Below are 20,714 nucleotides of genomic sequence, written 5' to 3' on the forward strand. Positions count from 1 at the left end.
TGAAGTAGTTGTACATTTGTCTCTAAGTAGTTCCTGAATATTTTAATGAGCTTAATAAATGAGAAAATATGTTGAAAGATCTTTGTAAAATGTTATATAAATATAACATGTTTCAATAATATCTGAAATCTCATTTTTCATGCATAAAAGTAAAAATGACAGGGAAAACTTGTTCACATCAATAAGAATTGTCATGTATAAAGAATCTGAATTTATGTAGAATGTGCATTATATCTTGTTTTAGCATGATTCTGTACACCTAATTTTAATTTTTTAAGTCTGATTTAACTGTGATTTTGACAATCAGTTACTAATGAGGTAGTCCACATTGCTTAGATATTTGCTATATCAGGTTACTATTCCACAAATAATGAAGTACAGTATATCAGTTATGTTTTTCCTTTATGTTTAATAAGAGTTCTGTGAACATTGAGAATATATTACTTTTAGTGGTACACAGTCCTTGAGAAAAGTCTTGATTTTTACATTGCCATTTGTGATATTTTTAGCAGCTTGTTACAATATCATTTTAATAAAAATAAAGTGTACTCAGTGATGATAGAGAAAATATTGTTAAAGACCTTTTGGGACAGGAAAAGGCATGGTCATAAGATCACGTGCTTATTCATTTTCAGCTGCATCATTCTGATTCATTACTTTCAAGAGAAACTATAATATTGCTACACAGTCCATTATACTGAGAAGAACTTTCCTTGAACTTCACATGGAGATTGAGTAAAGCTCTTCTATTTGTTTTTTGAAGTACTCTCTCAGCTCAGGTCTCTTAGCCTTTAATGTTGGTGTCAGCAAGCCATTCTGAACTGAGAACATGTCAGAGTGGATGTGAATGGCTTTAACCTAAAAACCAAATGCAGAATATGTCTTTATCAGGAATATGACATAGCATTTATAGTACACATGATAAAAGTAACAGGCATACAAGAATAGATATATTGATATAAAAACACTATGCTCTTTTTAAAAGTCAAAGTTAGGTCAGTAACATTTCAGCCTATTTAACATGTCTGCAAGCCACCTTTTCTCCCTTCCTACTCCTTCATTTAGCCAGTCAACAGAAATGAGCTGGGTGCTTATTCTGTGCCAGGCACTGAGGACACAAAGAAGAGTCATGAGTGCCCCTGCCCTCAGCAGGTGCACACTAGCATTCAGCAGAGCAGACACACCAGGCAATTATCAGACAGCGTGGTATGCACAGTGACAGGCGCCTAAGGCAGTGATGGTAGGGGAAAAGGAGGAGCAGCCAGGGAAGCCTTCCCAAATTAGATGAGTGTTAAAAGATGAGTAAGAGTTAACCAGCAAAGGAGGAGAGGTGGGTAATGGAGGGCATTCTAGGCAGAGACAACCCCAAGAACAAAGCTGTGGGAATGAGAAAAGACAGAACATGCGAATGGAAATCCAAGTGGTTTTTTGGTGTAGATACATGAAGTAGGAGGTAAAGGGGTAAGAGATGAAGCTGAAGTGGTTAATGCAACAGTTTACAGAGGAGCTCAAACTTTAGGCTGGAGTCTGTAAGAAGGCACTTAAGGTTTTCATACAGGGCAGTGGCATGGCTAAATACACATTTTAGAAAGATCTCGCCAAGAGAAATGTGAAAATGTTCTTTGAGAACATGAAGATTAGAAACAGGGAAACCAATCTGAGGGATCTGGCCAATCCACGGGGGACCAGATAAGCACCTACACTTAGATTCAGGGCAGAGACAGAGACAAGTAAGCAGTTCTAAGACCCATTCCACGGATAAGAGGTAGTAAAGAGGGAGGCAGCCTCAATGACCCCTGGGTTTCTGACTTGAATGGGTACATGGATGGTATTGCAATTCACAGCAGGAATATAAAGTTTGAGGGTATAATGATGAGTCTGTTAAAAAAAAAAAAAAAGTCTCACCATGGAATTTTATATCTACCGGAAGGAGGAATGTACGGGTCAGGTTTAGCATTCGCACTTCCTATTTCTGTGAGGCAGATCCTAGGCCCCCTCATGCAAAGTCCCTTTGCAGTGATGAATTGACCAGAGACAGATGAACTAATGTAGGAGGGCCTGGGCCAACTCCTCCCACGTGGGGCTCTATCTGAAAGGGTCTCTGACAGTTTCATGACAATTTTATCATACGAGCTTGAACTGAATCCTTGAGTGATACTGGAAATCGTGTCTGGACTGACAATTGTCTAAATTAAATGGTTTTTGTTGAGATAATAGGCCCATATCATTAAATAGCAAACAGGGTTATGGATTGCTGTAATAGACTTCTTAATAACAAGTTTTATTACATTTTTGAAAAAATAAAACTGTCATGAACCTGAGGCACAGAGACACAATATGACTACAGATACCATTTGCTAAACATTCATGCCATTCTGTCCTGCATGTTATTCAAAGTCTAAAATGCAATTTTGAAACTGAAATAAGTATTTTCTCAGAATCCTCTGGCAGAGAAGCCCAGGTAGCACCAGTAAGAAGTGCACCAAGTCCAACTACTCCATTGGTATGTACAATTGACCCTTGAACAACAAAACAGGGTTAGGGAAGCTGACCACCTGCACAACTGAAATTTCATATATAACTTTTGACTCCCCAAAACTTAACTACTAATAACCTAGTATTGACTAGAAGACTTACCTATAACATAAACAGTTGGTTAACACATATTTTGTATGCTGTATGTATTATATACTGTGTTTTTACAATAAAGTAAGCTAGAGAAAATGTTATAAAGAAAATCATAAGGAAGAGAAAATACATTTATAGTTACTGAACTATATATATATAAAAAGAACCACATCCAAGTGGACCCCTCCAGTTGAAACTCATGTTGTTCAATAGTCAACTGTCACAGACATTTAGAATATTAATTCAAAACCTATGTATTAAATACACATACACATTCATTTGTTGTTTTATGTATTTGGTATTTATCAAGCAACTCCTATGTGTCAGATATGTGTCAGGCAACAGGGATACAAAGAATAACAAGACACAGTCCCTGCCCTCATAGATTTACAATCTAATGACAGATGCTGCAGTATGACATTGCTACCACAGGGGCAAGCCCAGAGAGGGTCACCTTTTGCAGGCAGAATCAGTTGCTTTGCCAATACCCACTCTTGACTTCTTCCATGCTAATGAAACCAAAACTATGTCTATGTCTACCAGGGCAATCTTGTTCTCTGATTTCCCAGCTATCCTTGCAGCTAGGGGATAGCCATGAGATCCATTTTTGGCTAGTGATAAAGGAAAGTTTTTGCTTTCCTAATATAAGGTTCAGACATAGATTTCTCCACCCATTGTTCTTTTTTCCTTCCTTGAATATGGACAATGTCCAAAGCTATAACAGTGCCCTTGTGATAAGCCAACATACTAAGAATGAAGAGTGGAAAGATAGTAGAGCCTAGGTCTTGGAGGACCTGTACCTTCCTTGGACTGTCTACCTTCAGACATCTTATGTGAGAAAAAAAAAAAAAAACACTCTGTGTTTAAGACACTATGTGTTTCTGTTAGAGCTGAATTCATTTCTGATATAGCACCTAACCCAGGCTTGGGAAGGGTTCATTGAAAAGAGATGCCTGGGGCACCTGGGTGAGTCAGTCAGTTAAGCATCCAACTCTTGGATTCAGCTCAGGTCATGATCTCACAGTTTGTGGGTTCACACCCCACATTGGGCTCTATGCTGAAAGTGTGGAGCCTACTTGGGATTCTCTCTCTCTGCCTCCCCTCTCCTCCCCACCCCTCGCATGCCCCCTCTCAAAATAAATAAATAAACTTAAAAAAAAAGAAAAAAAGAAAAAAGATGCCTGAGTTGAACTCTGTATGATAAGTCAGCTTCAGGCTGATGAAGACAGCAAGGAGAAGGAGGAGTGGTTGCTATATGACCTGAGGAGAGGAGGGTGCTCTAGGTAGAAGCAACATGTGCCAAAGCACTTTCAGGGCATTGTAAGTGTAGGCTGAAGCATATGGTATAGATGAAGAAAAAGAAAGCAATGGGGCTGGAGAGGTAGACTGGGGCCAAATTACAAAGGACCAAAGTAGGGAGTTTGGACATGATTCTTTAAACAATTTTTAAGCAACAAGAAACAGAATGGCTCTTTGGAAAGAGTACTCTGCTAAGAATAGATTGAACTGAGGTAAAAATGGAAGCTGGAAGACCAGCCAAGAGGCAAGACTGATGGTGATTTGAGCTATAACAGTTGGCTGTGGAGATGGAAATGAATTTGGGGGCTGAAAAGGACAGGACTTAGAATTTGTGTGGGTAAGTGGTAAAGAAAGAGAAATAATAAAAGTAAGAATGGTTCTAGGTTTCTGCTTGAGCAGAGAAACTGGAGGAACGGAAACATGCTTTGGGGGAGGGAAGATCAAATGTTCATGTTCAAGTCTGAAATGCTTCTGGGAAAACCACGTGGTTTTTGGATACTGGAGTGCAGGTTACAAAAGGCAGGAGAACAAAAACGAGAGGGCACTCTGTCAGATGCTACTGTCCATATAAGAAGTGTTAATAGAATCAAGGTGCCTGGGTTGCTCAGTCAGTTAAGTGTCCAACTTCGGCTGAAGTCATGATCTCACAGTTCGTGGGTTCAAGCTCCCCATAGGGGGGCTGCTGTCAACACAGAGCCCACTTCAGATCTTCTGTCCCCTTCTCTCTCTGCCCTTCCCCTGTTCTCTCTCTCTCAAAAAAAATAAATAAATAAACATTAAAAAAATCTGCTAATAAGATCAGTGGACACAATCAGGAAATGACTTATTTCAAAAATCAATTTATGAACCACTTCCCACCCATTAGAATAGCTATTATCCAAAAAACAGAAAATGACACAGGTGTTGGCGAGGATGTGAAGAAATCTAAACCCTTGTGCACTGTTGATGGGAATATTAAATGGTGCAGCCACTGTGGAAAAGCAATATGGCAGTTCCTCAAAAAATTAAAAATAGAATTATCATATGACCCAGCAATTCCTCTTCTGGGTATATACCCAAAAGAATTGAAAGCAAGATCTGGAAAGAATTATTTGTACATCCATGTTCATAGCAGCATTGTTCACAGTAGCTAAAACATGGAAGCAACCCAAATGTCCACTGACAGATGAATGGATAAGCGAAATGTGATTATATGCATACAATGGAATATTGTTCTCTCTAAATGGGAAGGTAATTCTGACCCATGCTACAACATGGATGAACCTTGAGGACATTATGCTAAGTGAAAGAAGCCAGTCACAAAAAGATAAATATATTATGATTCCATTTACATGAAGTACTTAGAGTAGTCAAAGTCATAGAGACAGAAAGTAAAATGGTGGTTGCCAGAGGCTGGAGTGGGGTGGGGGGACTAAAAGTTACTGTTTAATGGATACAGAGTTTCAGTTTTATAAAATGAAAAGAGTTATGGAGATGGATGGTGGTGATGATTGTACATTACAAATACATCTAATACCACTAGACTGTGCACTTGAAAATGGTTAAGATGGTAAATTTTATGTCATACGTGCTTTACCACAATTTAAAAAATTGAAAAAAACCAGAGGATGCAAATAGTTGCAAGATGTTCAATATGTCAATGACTGTTTTCAAAACTTCTGATGTTAACAGTCTTGTGTCCTGGGAGGTGGGCATGTTGAGATGGCAAAGAACTCTTTGCTCAGAAATCTCTGCATTATGTTCATTGGTTATTCAGATCAAAAACTCAATATACAAAGAAGAATCCTAAAATGGCTATATTTCCAATGTCTGAAAAAATCCTTAAAGAAACATTCTAACAAATTCTGGCATTTTTAAACCCAGGCTTATAATTCAAAAATGTGAAAGTTTTCAAATGAGCACAGCATTAACAAGTCAGATTCACTTTGTTTTTAGACATTTGTCCAAATGAAGGATTCACTTTTGCTATGAAAAGAATAGCATTTGAAGGGATTTGTGTATGTAGGGAAAGGTGAGGAGGGGGTGTTAGGCCAACACTAGAGCGAGCTTTTTTGGTAGCTGCCTCCACTTGACTTCACATACTGAAAGGATCTCTACTTGCATATCCAATATAAATAGCTGGAAATCTGAGGCTTTTGGCTAAAAAGGGGTCTTGTCACATGCTTCAAGATTAGTAAAGGCTCTTGTAAAAAATATCTGTTGGAAAACTGTCTCAGTGTTCCTGATATTCAAAGAAGCAAAGATTTGGGAAGAAACAGGTCTGCCATGTTTTGTACCCTCTGGATATACTTTCCCTCCCTAATTTGTTTTTATTAAACAGAAACCATTCCAGAGGACCCCAAATTCCCTGGAAACAGGTCCCAAAGGAGACATTTTCAGACACAGTACACTGAGAAGTAGGGGTCCTGTGGAGGTCACTGCTCGGGGTGGTGCAGAGGTGGAGGTAGGTGCAGCTGGGGTAGGGGGGGGATGTAGCTGGAGAGAGGCAGAGGTGGGTGGAGGTGGGGTGGAGGTGGGATTAAGGGAAGTGGTTGGGTTGGGGGGCAGGGAGGAGAAAGGCTCTGGTTCAAGCCCCAACCCCATCAGAGCTACCACTTATCTAGATTTGGTGCAAGCTTCACTTTCAGATAAGATGCCATCTAAGCTCTGCTACTTACAGAAGTTTGGAAATCACCACTTGACAACAAAAGTAATTAACTTGAAGAAAATAGGAACACAATCTAAATCATATTTTAATCTTAGATACTGTGATTTAACTTAGTAACTCATGTTCACTGTCATAAGATGAAAAGCTGAAAACTGACAATGCTAATTTCCTTTTTTTTTTTTTTTTAGGTTCTCTTCTGATAGAAATGACATCATGTAAAGACTTTTGGTAAGTGCAAATGATCTATTCACCTGCTTTTGTAAATGAAATTAATAATACAATGGTAAAAGGAGAAGCAAATGCCAAGATATGATATCTGCTGTGTCCCTGGAGCCTGGGTTTCAGCTCATCTTAGCTCCTAAAACCAACATGGAGAACACTGTGTAATTGGGACAAGAGTGCACGTTCAGTACAGGGACTTGGGGTGAGCACCTTTGAAAATCTAGCAATGACAAGCAGAAGCTACAAACAATAAAGTACAGGGCAGATGAATTACACAGGGAGAGCTACCTAATGCTATTTAGATGCCATATAGACTATAAAAGAAAACATTATCTTAAGAATGAAGGACTGAATCAACAGGTAGATTTGCCAGCAAACCTAGAGGCCAATGCGGGCATCTGCAGTTCGGTGTGGCTCCCTACAAAATAGTATTTGGTGATACTCCCTCTGTTTGAGGACAGGGAGTATCACTAAATACAGCCTTGCAGGAAGCCAAGGGATGTGGCACCTGGCTCACCTTTAACTCCCTTAGTTAGTACATTAGGGGCTTGCTGCCAGGCTGCCAGTTCCTGCTCCAGTCTGACCTGCAGCTCTGGGTCTATTTTAATTCTTCCATGAAAATACCGACACAGACTGCCTGAGTGACTAAAAGTCCAGTCAGTTAAGTGGGGAAAAAATGGGTCAAATCAGTTTTTTAACTAATACTAACCATAACTGTGGGTCCCAAATGTATAGTATTTTTTAGAAGCAAACCAATGGTAAGGGGCACCTGGGTGGCTCAGTCGGTTAAGTATCCAACTTCAGCTCAGGTCATGATCTCACGGTTCATGGGTTGGAGCCCCACGTCGGGCTCTGTGCTGACAGCTTGGGGCTTAGAGCCTGCTTCGGATTCTATGTCTCCCTCTTTCTCTGCCCCTCCCCACTCAGGCTCTGTCGCTCTGTCTCTCTCTCTCAAATGTAAATAAACATTAAAAAAAATTTTAATGATAAATGATAAAACAAATTTTCATTTTCTATAAATAATTACATATTTTCTAATAAAAACAAACTGTTGATTTGTAAAGGGATTTGCTCTCCCTTTATGCCTAACACAACATGAAACGCATTTTCCAATTTGTAATAAGCAAAATTTTTCTTAAGGAAGGAAGGAGATGCTTAATGTTAGCTTCCTTTCTGAAACTACACTCTTGTCACTGAAAAGTGATTCTATAGGGTTTTTTAAAATTTAGAAATACTGTAACGTTTAAATATTGTACTGGAATAAAATACTTCAAAAGTGTCAATTTGTGCCAACTCATTAAAGCACAAAACTTCCCATAATTTTGAAGAAACATGGTATTTAAGCTTTTAAATGGTATTAGTGAATGAAACACATAATATTGCTTGGAGATAATAAACACAGAGTGAATAATTTAGGACAGAAGAGATAAAGTAAAAAAAATTAATTAGGGAAATGCTCAATTCAATTTTTTTTCCTGATTTAAAGTCAAATTGGTTAGGTAAGTATTCATTTCAGTGACAGGAAATACAATAACATCTTTTGAATGACAGTGAAAACACCAGAATTTGGAAAATCTATCTATCAAGTGTCAAAGTTCACTTTGCATCATCTATACAAACTCATAAGGCATATAAATGTTAATAAAATGGTTATATCATTGTTAGATGTGCTCAGAAACTTCCCAGGCACCTACATTTTTAATTACTGATAGAGTTATTTTAAATGCTTCCTATCTACTCATTAAAATATATCTTCCAAAGATCTCCTTAAATTAATAATAATTCGTCTCATTCTAGGAACTGTTTTTGAAAATTAAATTACATTAATTTTTAATCTAATTCAAATGTTAATTCAGATCAACCCTGCCCAGTAAGCCTGAACTCCTAAAGCTTTTGGTGAATGATTTAAGCCTTAGGCTTGGTTGTCTATTTGTGTGGTTTTCAAAAAAATTAGTGTTAAGCCTTAACTGATCACTCATTTTTGAGGAAAAAGGAAAAGGACAAGCTGACAGTGAATCGTAGATTAACTGAAAGAATTTATACTGATCTTTGGAACACAACTGGGAGCACACATCCTCCTCAGGCATGAAGGCCTGATTTTTGCTCTCCTGTGGTCAGCTGAGGTTACGCACTGGTTGTGGAGGGGAAGATGCACACAGACAAAGAGGAGAAGGAGGACAGAGAAAATGAAGAGGTGACACTGTTGGCAATAAAACTCAGGCCTTTGGAATACCCACATGACTTCCCTGTATTTGAAGTTACCATGGTGAGGGCAGATTATTAGAGCAGAAACTGCTTAAGGAATATGGGAAGACAAGAATACATCTCTTCTCAGTAAAGCTCTAATTTGAGCAATGGTTAACATCTGAAACCTAACCAAAGGTCCCCTTTCAGCATAATCTTAAGAGTTGACAATCCATGAATAAGAATCTAACTGTTAAGACTCTCAAGTCCTGGGGCAGGTCATGCATCCCAAGCCCAGCAGGGGGCGTGCTGGCCTCAGAAATCACAAAGGTAGTGGCCAGAACTAATCCCCTTAGGCAATGCATCCCCAGGGCCCTTATAGCTCCCCATTCGGACCAACACGTAGGCCCAGAACAAATGGGTTGTGGACCACCCATATGTGGCCCCTGCTCTACATCATCATATGAACCACACAGCTCCCCTTAATGGAAGGACACGGAAGTCCATCCTAGCAAATTTAGAAATTGAAATAATTATGCCAGAAACACCTTGCCTGAGTGCCTCCGATTTTATAATTTCTTTTTAATAAAGATTTATTCATACAAACCTTTTATGCCTTAGATACTGACAGATGAGGGTAAGGAGTGTTTCTCAAACTTGATTTATATAAAGATCCATTTCAAAAGAAAACAATTCTGAAACTATGCTTAGATTTCATCAGTTTGAAACTTAAGAAATTAAAGTCTGATTCTGCAGAAATGGTTTTTGATTGCAAATACTTGCCATTAGAGTTTTTATTGGAAACTGACTTAAAAATGTTTTCAGGTTTTCATTAAAATGAACATACAAAACTCCAAATTCTCACAACCCATCCAGATCCCTAACACTGTATTTGGGAACCCTATTGGAGAAATATAATTTTATTAAAAATGATTATGTTAAAGACATCCTGGAAATTTTTTTAAAATTCAGAATATTAATATTTCTCTACTTGACAAATTTTTCTCTTTAGATTTTTTGACTAGAGAGGATGTATAAATGGTGTAGGTAAGTAGGACCAAGATTGCACTGTTTAGGAACTCAGTTTCAGTAAGAACCCCAAACCTGCAAAGACAGAGCCTTAGAGTATTGCTTGTTGTCTCATCTCCCAGCATATTCTATGTTTCCTCCTCTTTGTGGTAGACACGCTGGGCTGACAGATCATGGGCCCAAGAAACATGATCTTTCCAATGTCCTAACAACTAAGTTTGCCTGCCACAGGCAAGAAGACAGTCTCCATAAAAATAAAAATAAGAACTTGGGTCTTAAGTATTGCAGGCAGCGTGGAGACAGGCCAACCATGTGTGCACATACTCGGCTAGTGACAGTGAGGGTAATATTTCAGCTTTACCAATGCCTGTGATCAGGAGGACAGCAAGTGCAGTCTCATATGACCTATTTTAGCTCAGGATAGAGGCTGCCACAGAGTTGGCGTGGAACAGGCCTTCAGGGGTCTGTCGGTACATAGCCTGCCCATGGGCTGCAGCATGGAGGGTGGAGAATCTAGGTCAGGGTCACCATGGGCTAGTTTAATCTTTGTCACTGCACAAGGGGCTATAACAAGGTATGGGGAAGGTAGTAGATACCTGTTCGAATGAATGGAGTCCACTCTCTTTTCCTAACCTCACCATATCTTCCAAAATGGCTTTTTTCAGCTCCTGAATTGAACCATATAGGAAAAATTACAAGGCAAAAACACATTTCAAAATGGAGGTACAGGAAACAACGAGTTTTGAGCAAAACGAAGCTGATGGTTGTGCCAACACCCACCCCAATCCCCACCCCCCTCACTGGGGCTGATGCTCCAGGCCACACACAGTCACCACCTGTCATCAGGCAAGTAAGTGCCAGGCATAGCCAGAGGAGTGGCCATGAACAGACTAGGGGACCATCCATTTTTTAAGGTGGCTCTTTGTTCAGACTACTGAGTCCCAGGGATCCTGTCACCGCCAGAAGAGCCCAGGACCCAGTGGGAGCACCAGGATCGATGGATACTGCTGAAAAATGGGCCATGAGCCTGGAGGAGATGATGCTGAGCCAGAGCACAGAGATCTCAGAGCACAGGGATCTCTTCTCTAGGACCCTACATGTGCCCAAGAGGCTTCGGGAAGGTGTGAGTGGTAAAGCTCTAAGCAGGAAGAACTGAGTTACTTTTTCAATTCCATGACTGACTAAGCCCAGTGCACACAAAAGCCACCTCACGTTTGGAGAGAGCAAGGCCAATGAGTTAGAAGGCCTACAGTCACACCGGATACTGCTGTTAAGCAGCTCTATCAACTGTGTGGCCTCTGGTAAACCCCCTCTCTCTCTGGACTCTCCTGCAAGCTGCAAAATGGCAGGGTGGGACAAGCCTCCTGGGATGTCTCCCAGCTCTAAAATTCAACAGCTTATCCAGCTCTCTAAGAAGAAATCTGCATTCTTTCAACAACAATAATGAAAAGACGAACCTCTAGTTTAGGATTTCTACCATTTATAAAGTCAGAAATTTCCCTACATGTTCAAAATCCACTGCTTTCCTGTGTTTCTGTCCTCCCGTTATACAGTATCATAAGAGGTCCAGCAGCCAAGGTACAGACCTTATTTGCACAGAGCTCTGCATATGACCCTTCAATTCCTCTCTTCTGAGCCCAAGAGGGCATGACTTCAGGGTCAGGCACAACAATGCCCACCAAATAGGCCTGCAATCCCAACCAAAGGAAAACACAGTCATTACAAATGTTTTCAAAGTGGTTATTTGTGGTCCAGCATTAAAAATAATCTCTTGGTATTCTCAGATTCCACCCTTTTCTAAAAATAAATACATCCTTATGTTATGATACATTTCCATCAAAACAACACACATTCTTGACTATTTTCTGATATATTTCCTTAACTTTCTAAAAGTTTTTTCTTTTTAATGTTTATTTAGAGAGAGAGAGAGAGCTGGGGGGGAGAGGGACAGAGAGAGACAGGGGAGAGAGAGGAGTCAAAGCTGGTTCTGAGCTGACACCAGAGAGCCTGATGCGGGTCTTGAACTCACTAACTGTGACTTCATGACCTGAATTGAAGTCTGATGCCCAACCGACTGAGCCACCCAGGTGCCCCATTTAAATTTTTTTAAAAAGTTAATAAACGATAAGCTTAATGTGATTAAGAATTAGTAAAGTTAGACCTACATGTATCTGATTCTCACGCCAATCTTTTTTCTTTTTTTTTGAGAGGGAGAGAGAAAGAGAGAGAGAGAACGGTGGAGAGGCAGAGAGAAAGGAGAGAGAGAATCTCAAGGGGGCTCCATGCTGTCAGCACAGAGACTAATGCAAAGCTTGAATTCACGAACCATGAGATCATTTCATGCTCATCTTAAATGAGAACACCTTTAGGATGCCATTCAAAAAAATTCTATGAACCAAAACACATGTATTTCTCAGGGTTTCTCACCAGTTTGAAAATGTTTTATTGATATGGTCCCCAATCATGAAGAATTCCATTTTAATTTTTAAGGGCATTGTCTTAAAAAATAATTTAATAATATTTGTTTATATAAATGCAATGATAGCGCAGAATATGTTCACAGTGATCTTGCTGACTTCAAGTGTAAATGATGCTGAAAGGAGAATAAATATAAATCCTCTGCAAATAATTTAATCCCAAACTATGTTAACATAATAGTTTAATATACTGAACCAATATATTAAGCTATGTTATCATCACTACCATTATTTGCAATACTGTACCCATTTGTCTGTAAAGTTCATTTGCATATTTCAAAATCTAAACAGCAGAAACCCTGAATCCTGCTTTGGCATCTTACCTCAAAATCCCTCTTGGAAGTAGGTGGAGCCTAAGTTAAAAGTAATGGGAATGTTCATTACTACTATTTCAAGCAACTTATTTACCTAATTGCAATTTATCAAACTATAAGCAAGTTAGATTTCTCATTTAAAAGCAATTTTCGGGGCACCTGGGTGGCTCAGTCGGTTAAGCGTCCGACTTCAGCTCAGGTCACGATCTCGCGGTCCGTGAGTTCGAGCCCCGCGTCGGCTCTGGGCTGATGGCTCATTGCCTGGAGCCTGCTTCCGATTCTGTGTCTCCCTCTCTCTCTGCCCCTCCCCCATTCATGCTCTGTCTCTCTCTGTCTCAAAAATAAATAAAGGTTAAAAAAAATTTTTTTTAAAAATAAATAAAAGCAATTTTCTCTCAGGGCACTTGGGTGTCTCAGTTGGTTAATCAACCAACTGTTGATTTCGGCTCAGGTCATGATCTTGTGGTTCATGGGATGGAGCCCCATGTTGGGCTCTGCACTGACAGCGAAAAGCCTGCTTGGATTTCACTTTCCCTCTTTGCCCTTCCCCTGATCTCTCACTCTCAAAATAAATAAATAAACATCTTAAAAAAGCAATTATGGGGCACCTGTGTGGCTCAGTCAGTTCAGCATACGACTTCAGCTCAGGTCATGATCTCACCTTTCTCTGCCTCTCTCCAGCTCATGCTCTCTCTCTCAAAAATGAATAAACATTTTTTTTTTTAATTTTTCTCTCATGATCTAATACGTAGGAGAATATCAGTGTCTGACTGGAAATTAATGTTTACCACTGTAATCAAGTACCAAATATTTATGAAATTATTCCCAAATAACTCTAGATTTTTCAGCAGGCCCAGTACACGCGGAAGGGCTGAAGCACAGGAGACTCACCTTTAAGCTGTTCCCGTGAACAAAGATTTGTGCCACAGGCTCACTCCGGATGTAGATGTTCTCAATCTTCTCGGGTGCAATATATTCGCCCTGAGCAAGTTTAAATATGTGCTTTTTCCGATCAATAATTTTAAGAGTTCCTGCCTGTGGAGTTGGACAAACAGCTTTGTGAAAAGATAGCATTCTTGAGCCTAAACCCCTGACTCAATGGTGCCATAGCCCTTCACCCCTGTCCCATCCCACCCTGCAAACCCCACCTGGATCTGCTCCTTCATCTGAGGTCTCTGCTCTTACATGTCCCCTGTGTGGTTGGAGAGGGCCACCGTGCGCCACAGGTTGATGCTTTTCAAGATCTGCTGGACCCTGAGTGCCCACCCTCAGCACTGACCTCCCTCCCCCAACTCTCTGTTCCCATGCCTGCCACCCTCATGCCCAACAACAGGTGTCCCCATCCTCAGGAGGCCCATCTACCTGTCCATCCTGGCTCCCCTCTCACCCAGGCCCTTGCTCCAACTGTCCCTTTTCTCACCACCATCTTCAAATTCACTCCTTCAAACAAAGCCTAGGCTTCTCTGCCTAGTTACTGCCTCTACTCCCAAAGAGTGGCCTCTCCCTCGCCCAGCATACAGCACAGCCTGGTAGAGGCTCCTACCTGACAGACAAGATGCATCAGGAGTCCTCACCATTCCAGGGCCTCTGCAGCAGGCAGGCCACCCCTTGGTCAGTGAGTGCTTGTGCCCCTGGCTTCTAGAACCCCTCTTCCCCTCACCTCACTGACTCCATTCAACCTCTTTGAGTTTCTCAGGTGAAGAGGTGGGTCTCTTTCCTTGGCTCAACCCTCCTTACCTCCACTGACAATGTTACTTGAAATAACCCCCATTTGTTTCTTCATTCATTGGCCATTCCCACTTCTGCCTAACCTTCCAGCCAAACTTCTTCACTGAATTGCAGGCCCAGAACCTAACACTCAGAACACTTCAGAAACCAGACCATTTGCCCTGCACGTTACAAACAGGCCACTAAGGAAGCCCATCTCTGTCTTCCTCATGCCTGTCCCAGCCCCCATGCCCCAAACTTGGGAGATGGCCTTGCTATTTGCCTCTCCTGGGACTTCTAACAGTCAGGCTCATTGTCCTCAATCATAAATCCCTCTCACACCCCCTCCTTCTCCCATCAAAACCACTTTCTGGCGGGGCTTCTGCATACACTCTGTCCCTCCCCTCTATCTGTTTGATTAGCCAAAGCAGAGCAATCTCTCCAGAAAAGAAAAAACCAACCGATTCTGTGTCGTTCAAAACCCAGGCTGGACCTTAGGCACTTTCCCTATACTGGTTTCTTTGGCCCTCCTGGCATCCCCTCAGCTGGTTTTCATCACCTCCATTTTACAGATGATGAAAGTGAGGATGAGAGAGGTGAGTTAATTCCTCCAAAGTCACACAGCTTGAAAGTAGGGAAACCAGGATTTGAATTAAGTCTTTCTGCATCAGAAGTTTATCTCTTTTCTTTAATCTATCTAATACTATTTCAAAACAATAATAATTTTTAAAAAATGGACTCCTCCACACCGCCTGCCTGCTGTCTTAGGCTCTTAGTGGAATCACAACACTAGGTCTCCACATGAATTAGTTTACTTGCTTCTTATAACACCCTGCAAGGTGGGTGGTTGCATCCAAATTATAGGGAGTCAGGAGCAGATCCAAGGTTCTGTGGAGCTTCAAGCAGTTTCCATACTTGAGGATCCTCCTTCTTTCAGAAAAATAAGATGAAACGAAGGGCAGAGGCTTGGAAGTTACCTTTGTAAGTGAGGGGCCCTGAGCCCAAGCCTCCTGAGCTGATAGGACAATTCCCCCTTAGCCAGCCTGCAGGACCCTGCTGCCTCTCTGGGCCCCCTCCTCCACAACTGGGGGGCCTCAGTTAGAATCACCTACCTCACACCTCCAGTGTCTCTCTACTCAGCATGCACTCTTACTTCTGCTCTGACCGCCCTCACTCTCTCCTGTCTCCTCAGAACATGACTCACATCCGAAGACTCCAGCAGGTGCTTGTCCTCCTCTGCCTCTCCCCAGGTGACCATGGCCCTCAGCTTATGCCCATCATATTGGCCTGTGAACTGTCTAAAGATGCATCTTTCCTCTGAGCAGTGTCCCTGGCCCAGGGTACATATACGGTATACTTCCATGTCTGCTACAGGAATGAGGGTTTCTCAATTCAAGCAGGGGCAAATCGGCTCACCAGCCCAGAGGACCACTGCAGGGCTCAGCATCATTCATGTGCCCAACAAACTCATTTCTGAACGGCCACCCTAAACCTTAGCAACTTCCCAAAGACACAGGGGAGATTTGTGGGGTGGGCTGCATCAGGGGAGAGGCTCTTGGTTCCAGTGACAGAGCCTTTTCCTGGTCACAGTTTTTATCTAAATATGTCCCGTGCGCCAGGCATTGTATTGACCGCTCTGCAGGTGTAACTCATTTGTTCCTCACAACAACCGTAGAGGTAAGCAGTGTCATTATCCCCACTTTACAAATGCCAGAATGAGGCCCAACAACTGGGTCTGGCTGCGTCACAGCCAAAGAATGTCATGTAGCCTTACTCTTTTACTCCACAAAAAAGTCTGTGGCCCCAGAGAGGGATGAGACTTCGGGAAAAGGCCTCAGAGCAACTGCTGACGGAGCCAAAGGAACTCAGATACCCTCCCACCCAGTTCCAAGCTTTTCTCACTGCACGGTGCAACCTCTTGGCTAGGGGCCAGCATCTGTGGGCTCCTGGGCCCTGCCTTTCTCAGACCTCCCAGGGCTATGAACTCCCTGTGTCTTGCACTCCACCCACTGGATTCCACAGCACTGTCTGATCTGTATCAGAGAAAGAGATAAGGTAGGGAGTGGATCTTAAACTCCAGCTCTACCCTCCCATAAAGATCTCTATCCCCTTTATCAGGAGGATGGACAAGAAAGCTTTTGGGGGCAAGGTAAGGAAGAACCTCCCAATCCCCGAATGGCTAATTCAGTTCCTGAATGGCTAATTGTCAGGGCAGGTAAGGAGAAGACTTTTGCCTCCGAAGTGAGTCAGATTACACACCCTCGCACCACCAGCATGTATGAGGAGCCATGGTTGCAAACATACGCACCGGCAGCCATTTCCCAATGTCCCCAGTATGAAGCCAGCCGTCACTGTCCAGGGCCTCTTTTGTCCTGTCTGGATCTTTCAAGTAACCTTTGAACACATTTGGTCCTCTCACACATATCTGTGGGGACAAACACCAGGTTTCTGTCAGCCCACAGCATGAGGGGTCCTGAAGGGAGGCTGGTGTGAGACACACATAGAATAAGTTATCCTATTCCTCAGGAAATGCACTGCGGAGAATGCAGTGGCAGAGAGAGAGGACAGGAGCAGCTACCAGCAGATTGTCACCTGTCTCCCACTTCTCTTAAACACCATCTTCTGTCCTTGCCATCTCTTCTCCCTGTCCTGGCCATCCCAGGCCTCCTTCCCTCCCTCCCTTTAGCATATGCTGCTTTGTGACACTGGATGGGGTCTCCTCAGGTATTGATGACTGGCTAATTCCCCAGACATGCTTGAGCCCTCTTCTTCATGACTAGGCAGTCAGCTTTCTCAACTACTCCCATACGGTAAACAAGGACAGGCCAGCACTACCTACCCCTTCTGGCCTAGCTGCAAGTGGTACTGTTTCTGTTGGGACAGAAACATAGTAACAGGCCAAGTCAGTTAGGAAAAAAAAAATGAATTAAAAAAAAAAGTTTGGGAATTTCAAGTCTTGATTTAGACCAGCCCAGTCCCAACCTTGGGGGTTGGTTGCTTCATAAATAGGAGAGGAAATGCTGAGTTAAACAGAGTCAAATAAATCAGTAATTTAAAGTGACTTTACATGTAAGGTGAAAGAAAAATAATTCCCTTTCACTCACTCTATGTGGCATCCACAGACATGCACAGCTAAATTCCTAAGTTTACCTCTCCCTCTCCTTTGTAGGTCCAATAGTTCAGTTCCTCGACATCGACGAGCTTGATATGATTGCAGGGCAGAGGTGCCCCTACATGCCCTACAACACCAAAGCAATATGGCATTTGTCAGTGTTCAGATCCATTTCAGCACTGAAGATGCTCCATGCCATGTAGAACCCCTCCAGTGGTCAAAGTGGGGAATTATGGAAGGAAAGCAATATATCTTTATTTATTTAATTTTGCATGTTTTATTTATTTTTAAGAGAGAGAGGGGGACACAGACTATGAGTGGGGGAGGGGCAGAGAGATAGAGGGAAACACAGAATCTGAAGCAGGCTCCAGGCTCCGAGCTATCAGTACAGAGCCTGACGTGGGGCTCCAACTCGTGATTTGCGAGATCATGACCTGAGCTGAAGTTGGATGCTTAACCCCGACTGAGCCACCCACACAATCCAGAAAAGCAATATACCTTTAGATGAGCATTTGTCACAGGCAAGCACTGATGATAAAAAAAAAAAAAAAAAAAAAAAGGTCTGGAGAAAGGACAGGCCAACCTCCGTTAGGTCTGTTTTACATCTGAGTCTTAAAAAGCTAGACAGGCACACCTGGCCCAGCACCAACCTGAATAGGGTCTGTAGGGGGTTCATACCCACACCAACCACACCACTATCAGGACCTTTTACAATAGTGCCCATATTCAACATTTTTCCCCATTGTGAGACCCTTGGTTTTCGGATAATATATAGTTATCATCACTTTTCCTCCAGTCACCAGACTATTGATTAATGTGCATAGTAATCATCTAGAAATCTTGTTAAAATGCAGATTCTGATGAGGCCTAAGTATCTATGTCCCTTATGACACCAACGCGATGCTGATCCTTCTGGTCCACACATAAAACTTTGAGTAACAAAGGAATGGGAGACAAGGATGAGGTAACTCATCCCTGAAAGATACGACTTCAAATGTTGTTGGTCATATATACTCCAACCACAAAATTACATCTAAGTCATTTTCTAGTAACTGTGGTTGTTAACACAAGTCACTGGCAAGGTAGAGGATTTTTAAGCAGGTGCTGGCCAAGGTCCTGAAAGAAAAGTGAGCCACGTAGATGAAAAATGAGGCTGACACTCTGGTTTCTCTTTTAAATGACAGGCTGCCAACTTTTACAATACTGTGCAAAGATATCTATCCTCTCATACTCAATAGCTTTGCAAGTTTTTGTAGTAAATATGATTTAAAAAGGCAAAAACCTCAAAAATCTTACATAGGAAAATGTGTAAGATGACATTAAGAGGGAAGAGAGTATTCAGAAAGAAGGGGATGTGTGAGTGATCAGGAAATATGATGGCAACAATAAGAAAAGAGCTACTGTTCCAGGATCTCAGAAAACAGTACTTATAGTAAATTTTCCAGCAATAGAGAGACCAAAGAATTTATACATAAGACAGGCTTTATTCAACTAGAGTGTGAAGAGATAAAACGTGGACAAAAATGCTTCTGTCCGTGATGTGGCCAGATATGATTTCAATTTGGAATCCACCTATCATGTTTCTGCTGACTGCCTCAAGGTGTTCTGAAAATAGCATTACATTACTGTGCATATTTCTTTTCCATGTGCATCACCCTAAGTTTTCTGGTTTGTAGTTGGGCAAACTTAAGGATGAAGAGTGGCTCCAGGTTCCCAGAGAAAGTTGGTATCCTCAAGGATTCTTTTGTTCTGTGCTTTTCAGATTCTTCCAGTGTTTGGTTTAAATTTGGTGATGGGCAATACATGGGCTACCTACTCCTTCCTCCTTGCCTTGAAAAGTGAATCTCTTCAGAATGAGGGCGTGGAAAGGGGCTGCTCCTTCCTGAAGTTGCTGTTTTCTTCCAGACATTAACATCATAGGACACCCCAGTTCCCAAAGAGCCTCAGAAATGGCCCTTTAAGAAATAGTGCTTTTGGGGCACCTGGATGGCTCAGGAGGTAAAGCATCCAACTTCAGCTCAGGTCATGATCTCACAGTTCATGAGTTTGAGCCTCGCGTTTGGCTCTGTGCTGACAGCTCAGAGCCTGCAGCCTGCTTTAGATTCTGTGTCTCCCTCTCTCTGCCCCTTGTCCGCTCACACTCTGTCTCTGTCTCTTTCTCTCTCTCTCTCAAAAGTAAAATAAGCATTAAAAAAAAAAAGAAATAGTGCTCTATTCACTATGAACTTGCCTTTCTTTCCTAAATAATATCCAATTCATAGCCTACTTACTTCATTCTAAAACAACCACAACCAGGGGCGCCTGGGTGGCTCAGTTGGTTAAGCATCCAACTTTAGCTCAGGTAATGATTTCGCAGTCTGTGAGTATGAGTCCCACGTCAGGCTCTGTGCTGACAGCTCAGAGCCTGGAGCCTGTTTCAGATTCTCTCTCTCTCTCTCTCTCTCTCTCTCACTCTCAGCCCCTCCCCTGCTCACACTCTGTCTCTCTTGCTCTCAAAAATAATAAATAAACATTAAAAAATTGTGATAAAACAACCACAACCAAGCTGTGTGGTATTTAGAACCTACAAAATCCAATATACTGATACTGACTGATATTGAAAGCATTTTTCTACCTGGAACCGTATTCTGTCATGTACTACTTTTTTAAAATGACTTCTAGTTCTCTATAAAAGAAATAGGAAAATACAAAACATACTTGGAGAATACTAAAACATGTTACAAAAAGAACAACATCCATAATGCCACAACCCAGACATAATCACCATCAGTTTGTTTCTTCTTTTTCTGTCACTTTTTGAGATCTTGCTGTTTTTAACTCAGCAGTGCCCCATGAGTCCCTCCCATACCTACAGGCCATCTTACCTGAGGTCCAGTCCCCAGGTGTGGTGAAGGTACATCCAGCCGTGCACTCAGTTTGGCCATAGCCTTCATAAACCTTCAAATGGAAAACAAAACCACACTGTAAGTATACATGCTCCTACAGCTGATGGCCTTCCCTTTTCAGCCAGCTAACTTCCCACTGAGCATCTAGCTGCTCCATGCTGGTGACAGAGGGAGGGAGGTGCTTTGGAGGTAGGTTTCTCCAGGTGAAAC

The 20,714-nt window shown here is 41.9% G+C and overlaps 1 protein-coding gene across 4 annotated transcripts in view; it reads right to left on the reverse strand.

Moving 5' to 3' along the window:
- Positions 1–389: 389 nt before the first annotated feature.
- The window catches only part of ACSL6 (acyl-CoA synthetase long chain family member 6), a 60,417-nt gene continuing 40,092 nt past the window's right edge, over positions 390–20,714 (reverse strand). For all 4 annotated transcript variants that reach the window (XM_049649128.1, XM_049649129.1, XM_049649127.1 and 1 more), the window contains 7 exons: positions 20,484–20,556; positions 17,658–17,746; positions 16,816–16,932; positions 13,692–13,835; positions 11,596–11,697; positions 10,606–10,677; positions 390–858 (listed from right to left, as the gene is read on the reverse strand). In XM_049649128.1, coding sequence (XP_049505085.1) covers positions 721–858; positions 10,606–10,677; positions 11,596–11,697; positions 13,692–13,835; positions 16,816–16,932; positions 17,658–17,746; positions 20,484–20,556 — 735 coding nt within the window. In that variant the 3' untranslated portion in view covers positions 390–720. The remainder of the gene's footprint in view (positions 859–10,605; positions 10,678–11,595; positions 11,698–13,691; positions 13,836–16,815; positions 16,933–17,657; positions 17,747–20,483; positions 20,557–20,714) is intronic.

This window comes from Panthera uncia (genome assembly GCF_023721935.1).
Source record: "Panthera uncia isolate 11264 chromosome A1 unlocalized genomic scaffold, Puncia_PCG_1.0 HiC_scaffold_17, whole genome shotgun sequence".
Classification (NCBI taxonomy): domain Eukaryota; kingdom Metazoa; phylum Chordata; class Mammalia; order Carnivora; family Felidae; genus Panthera; species Panthera uncia.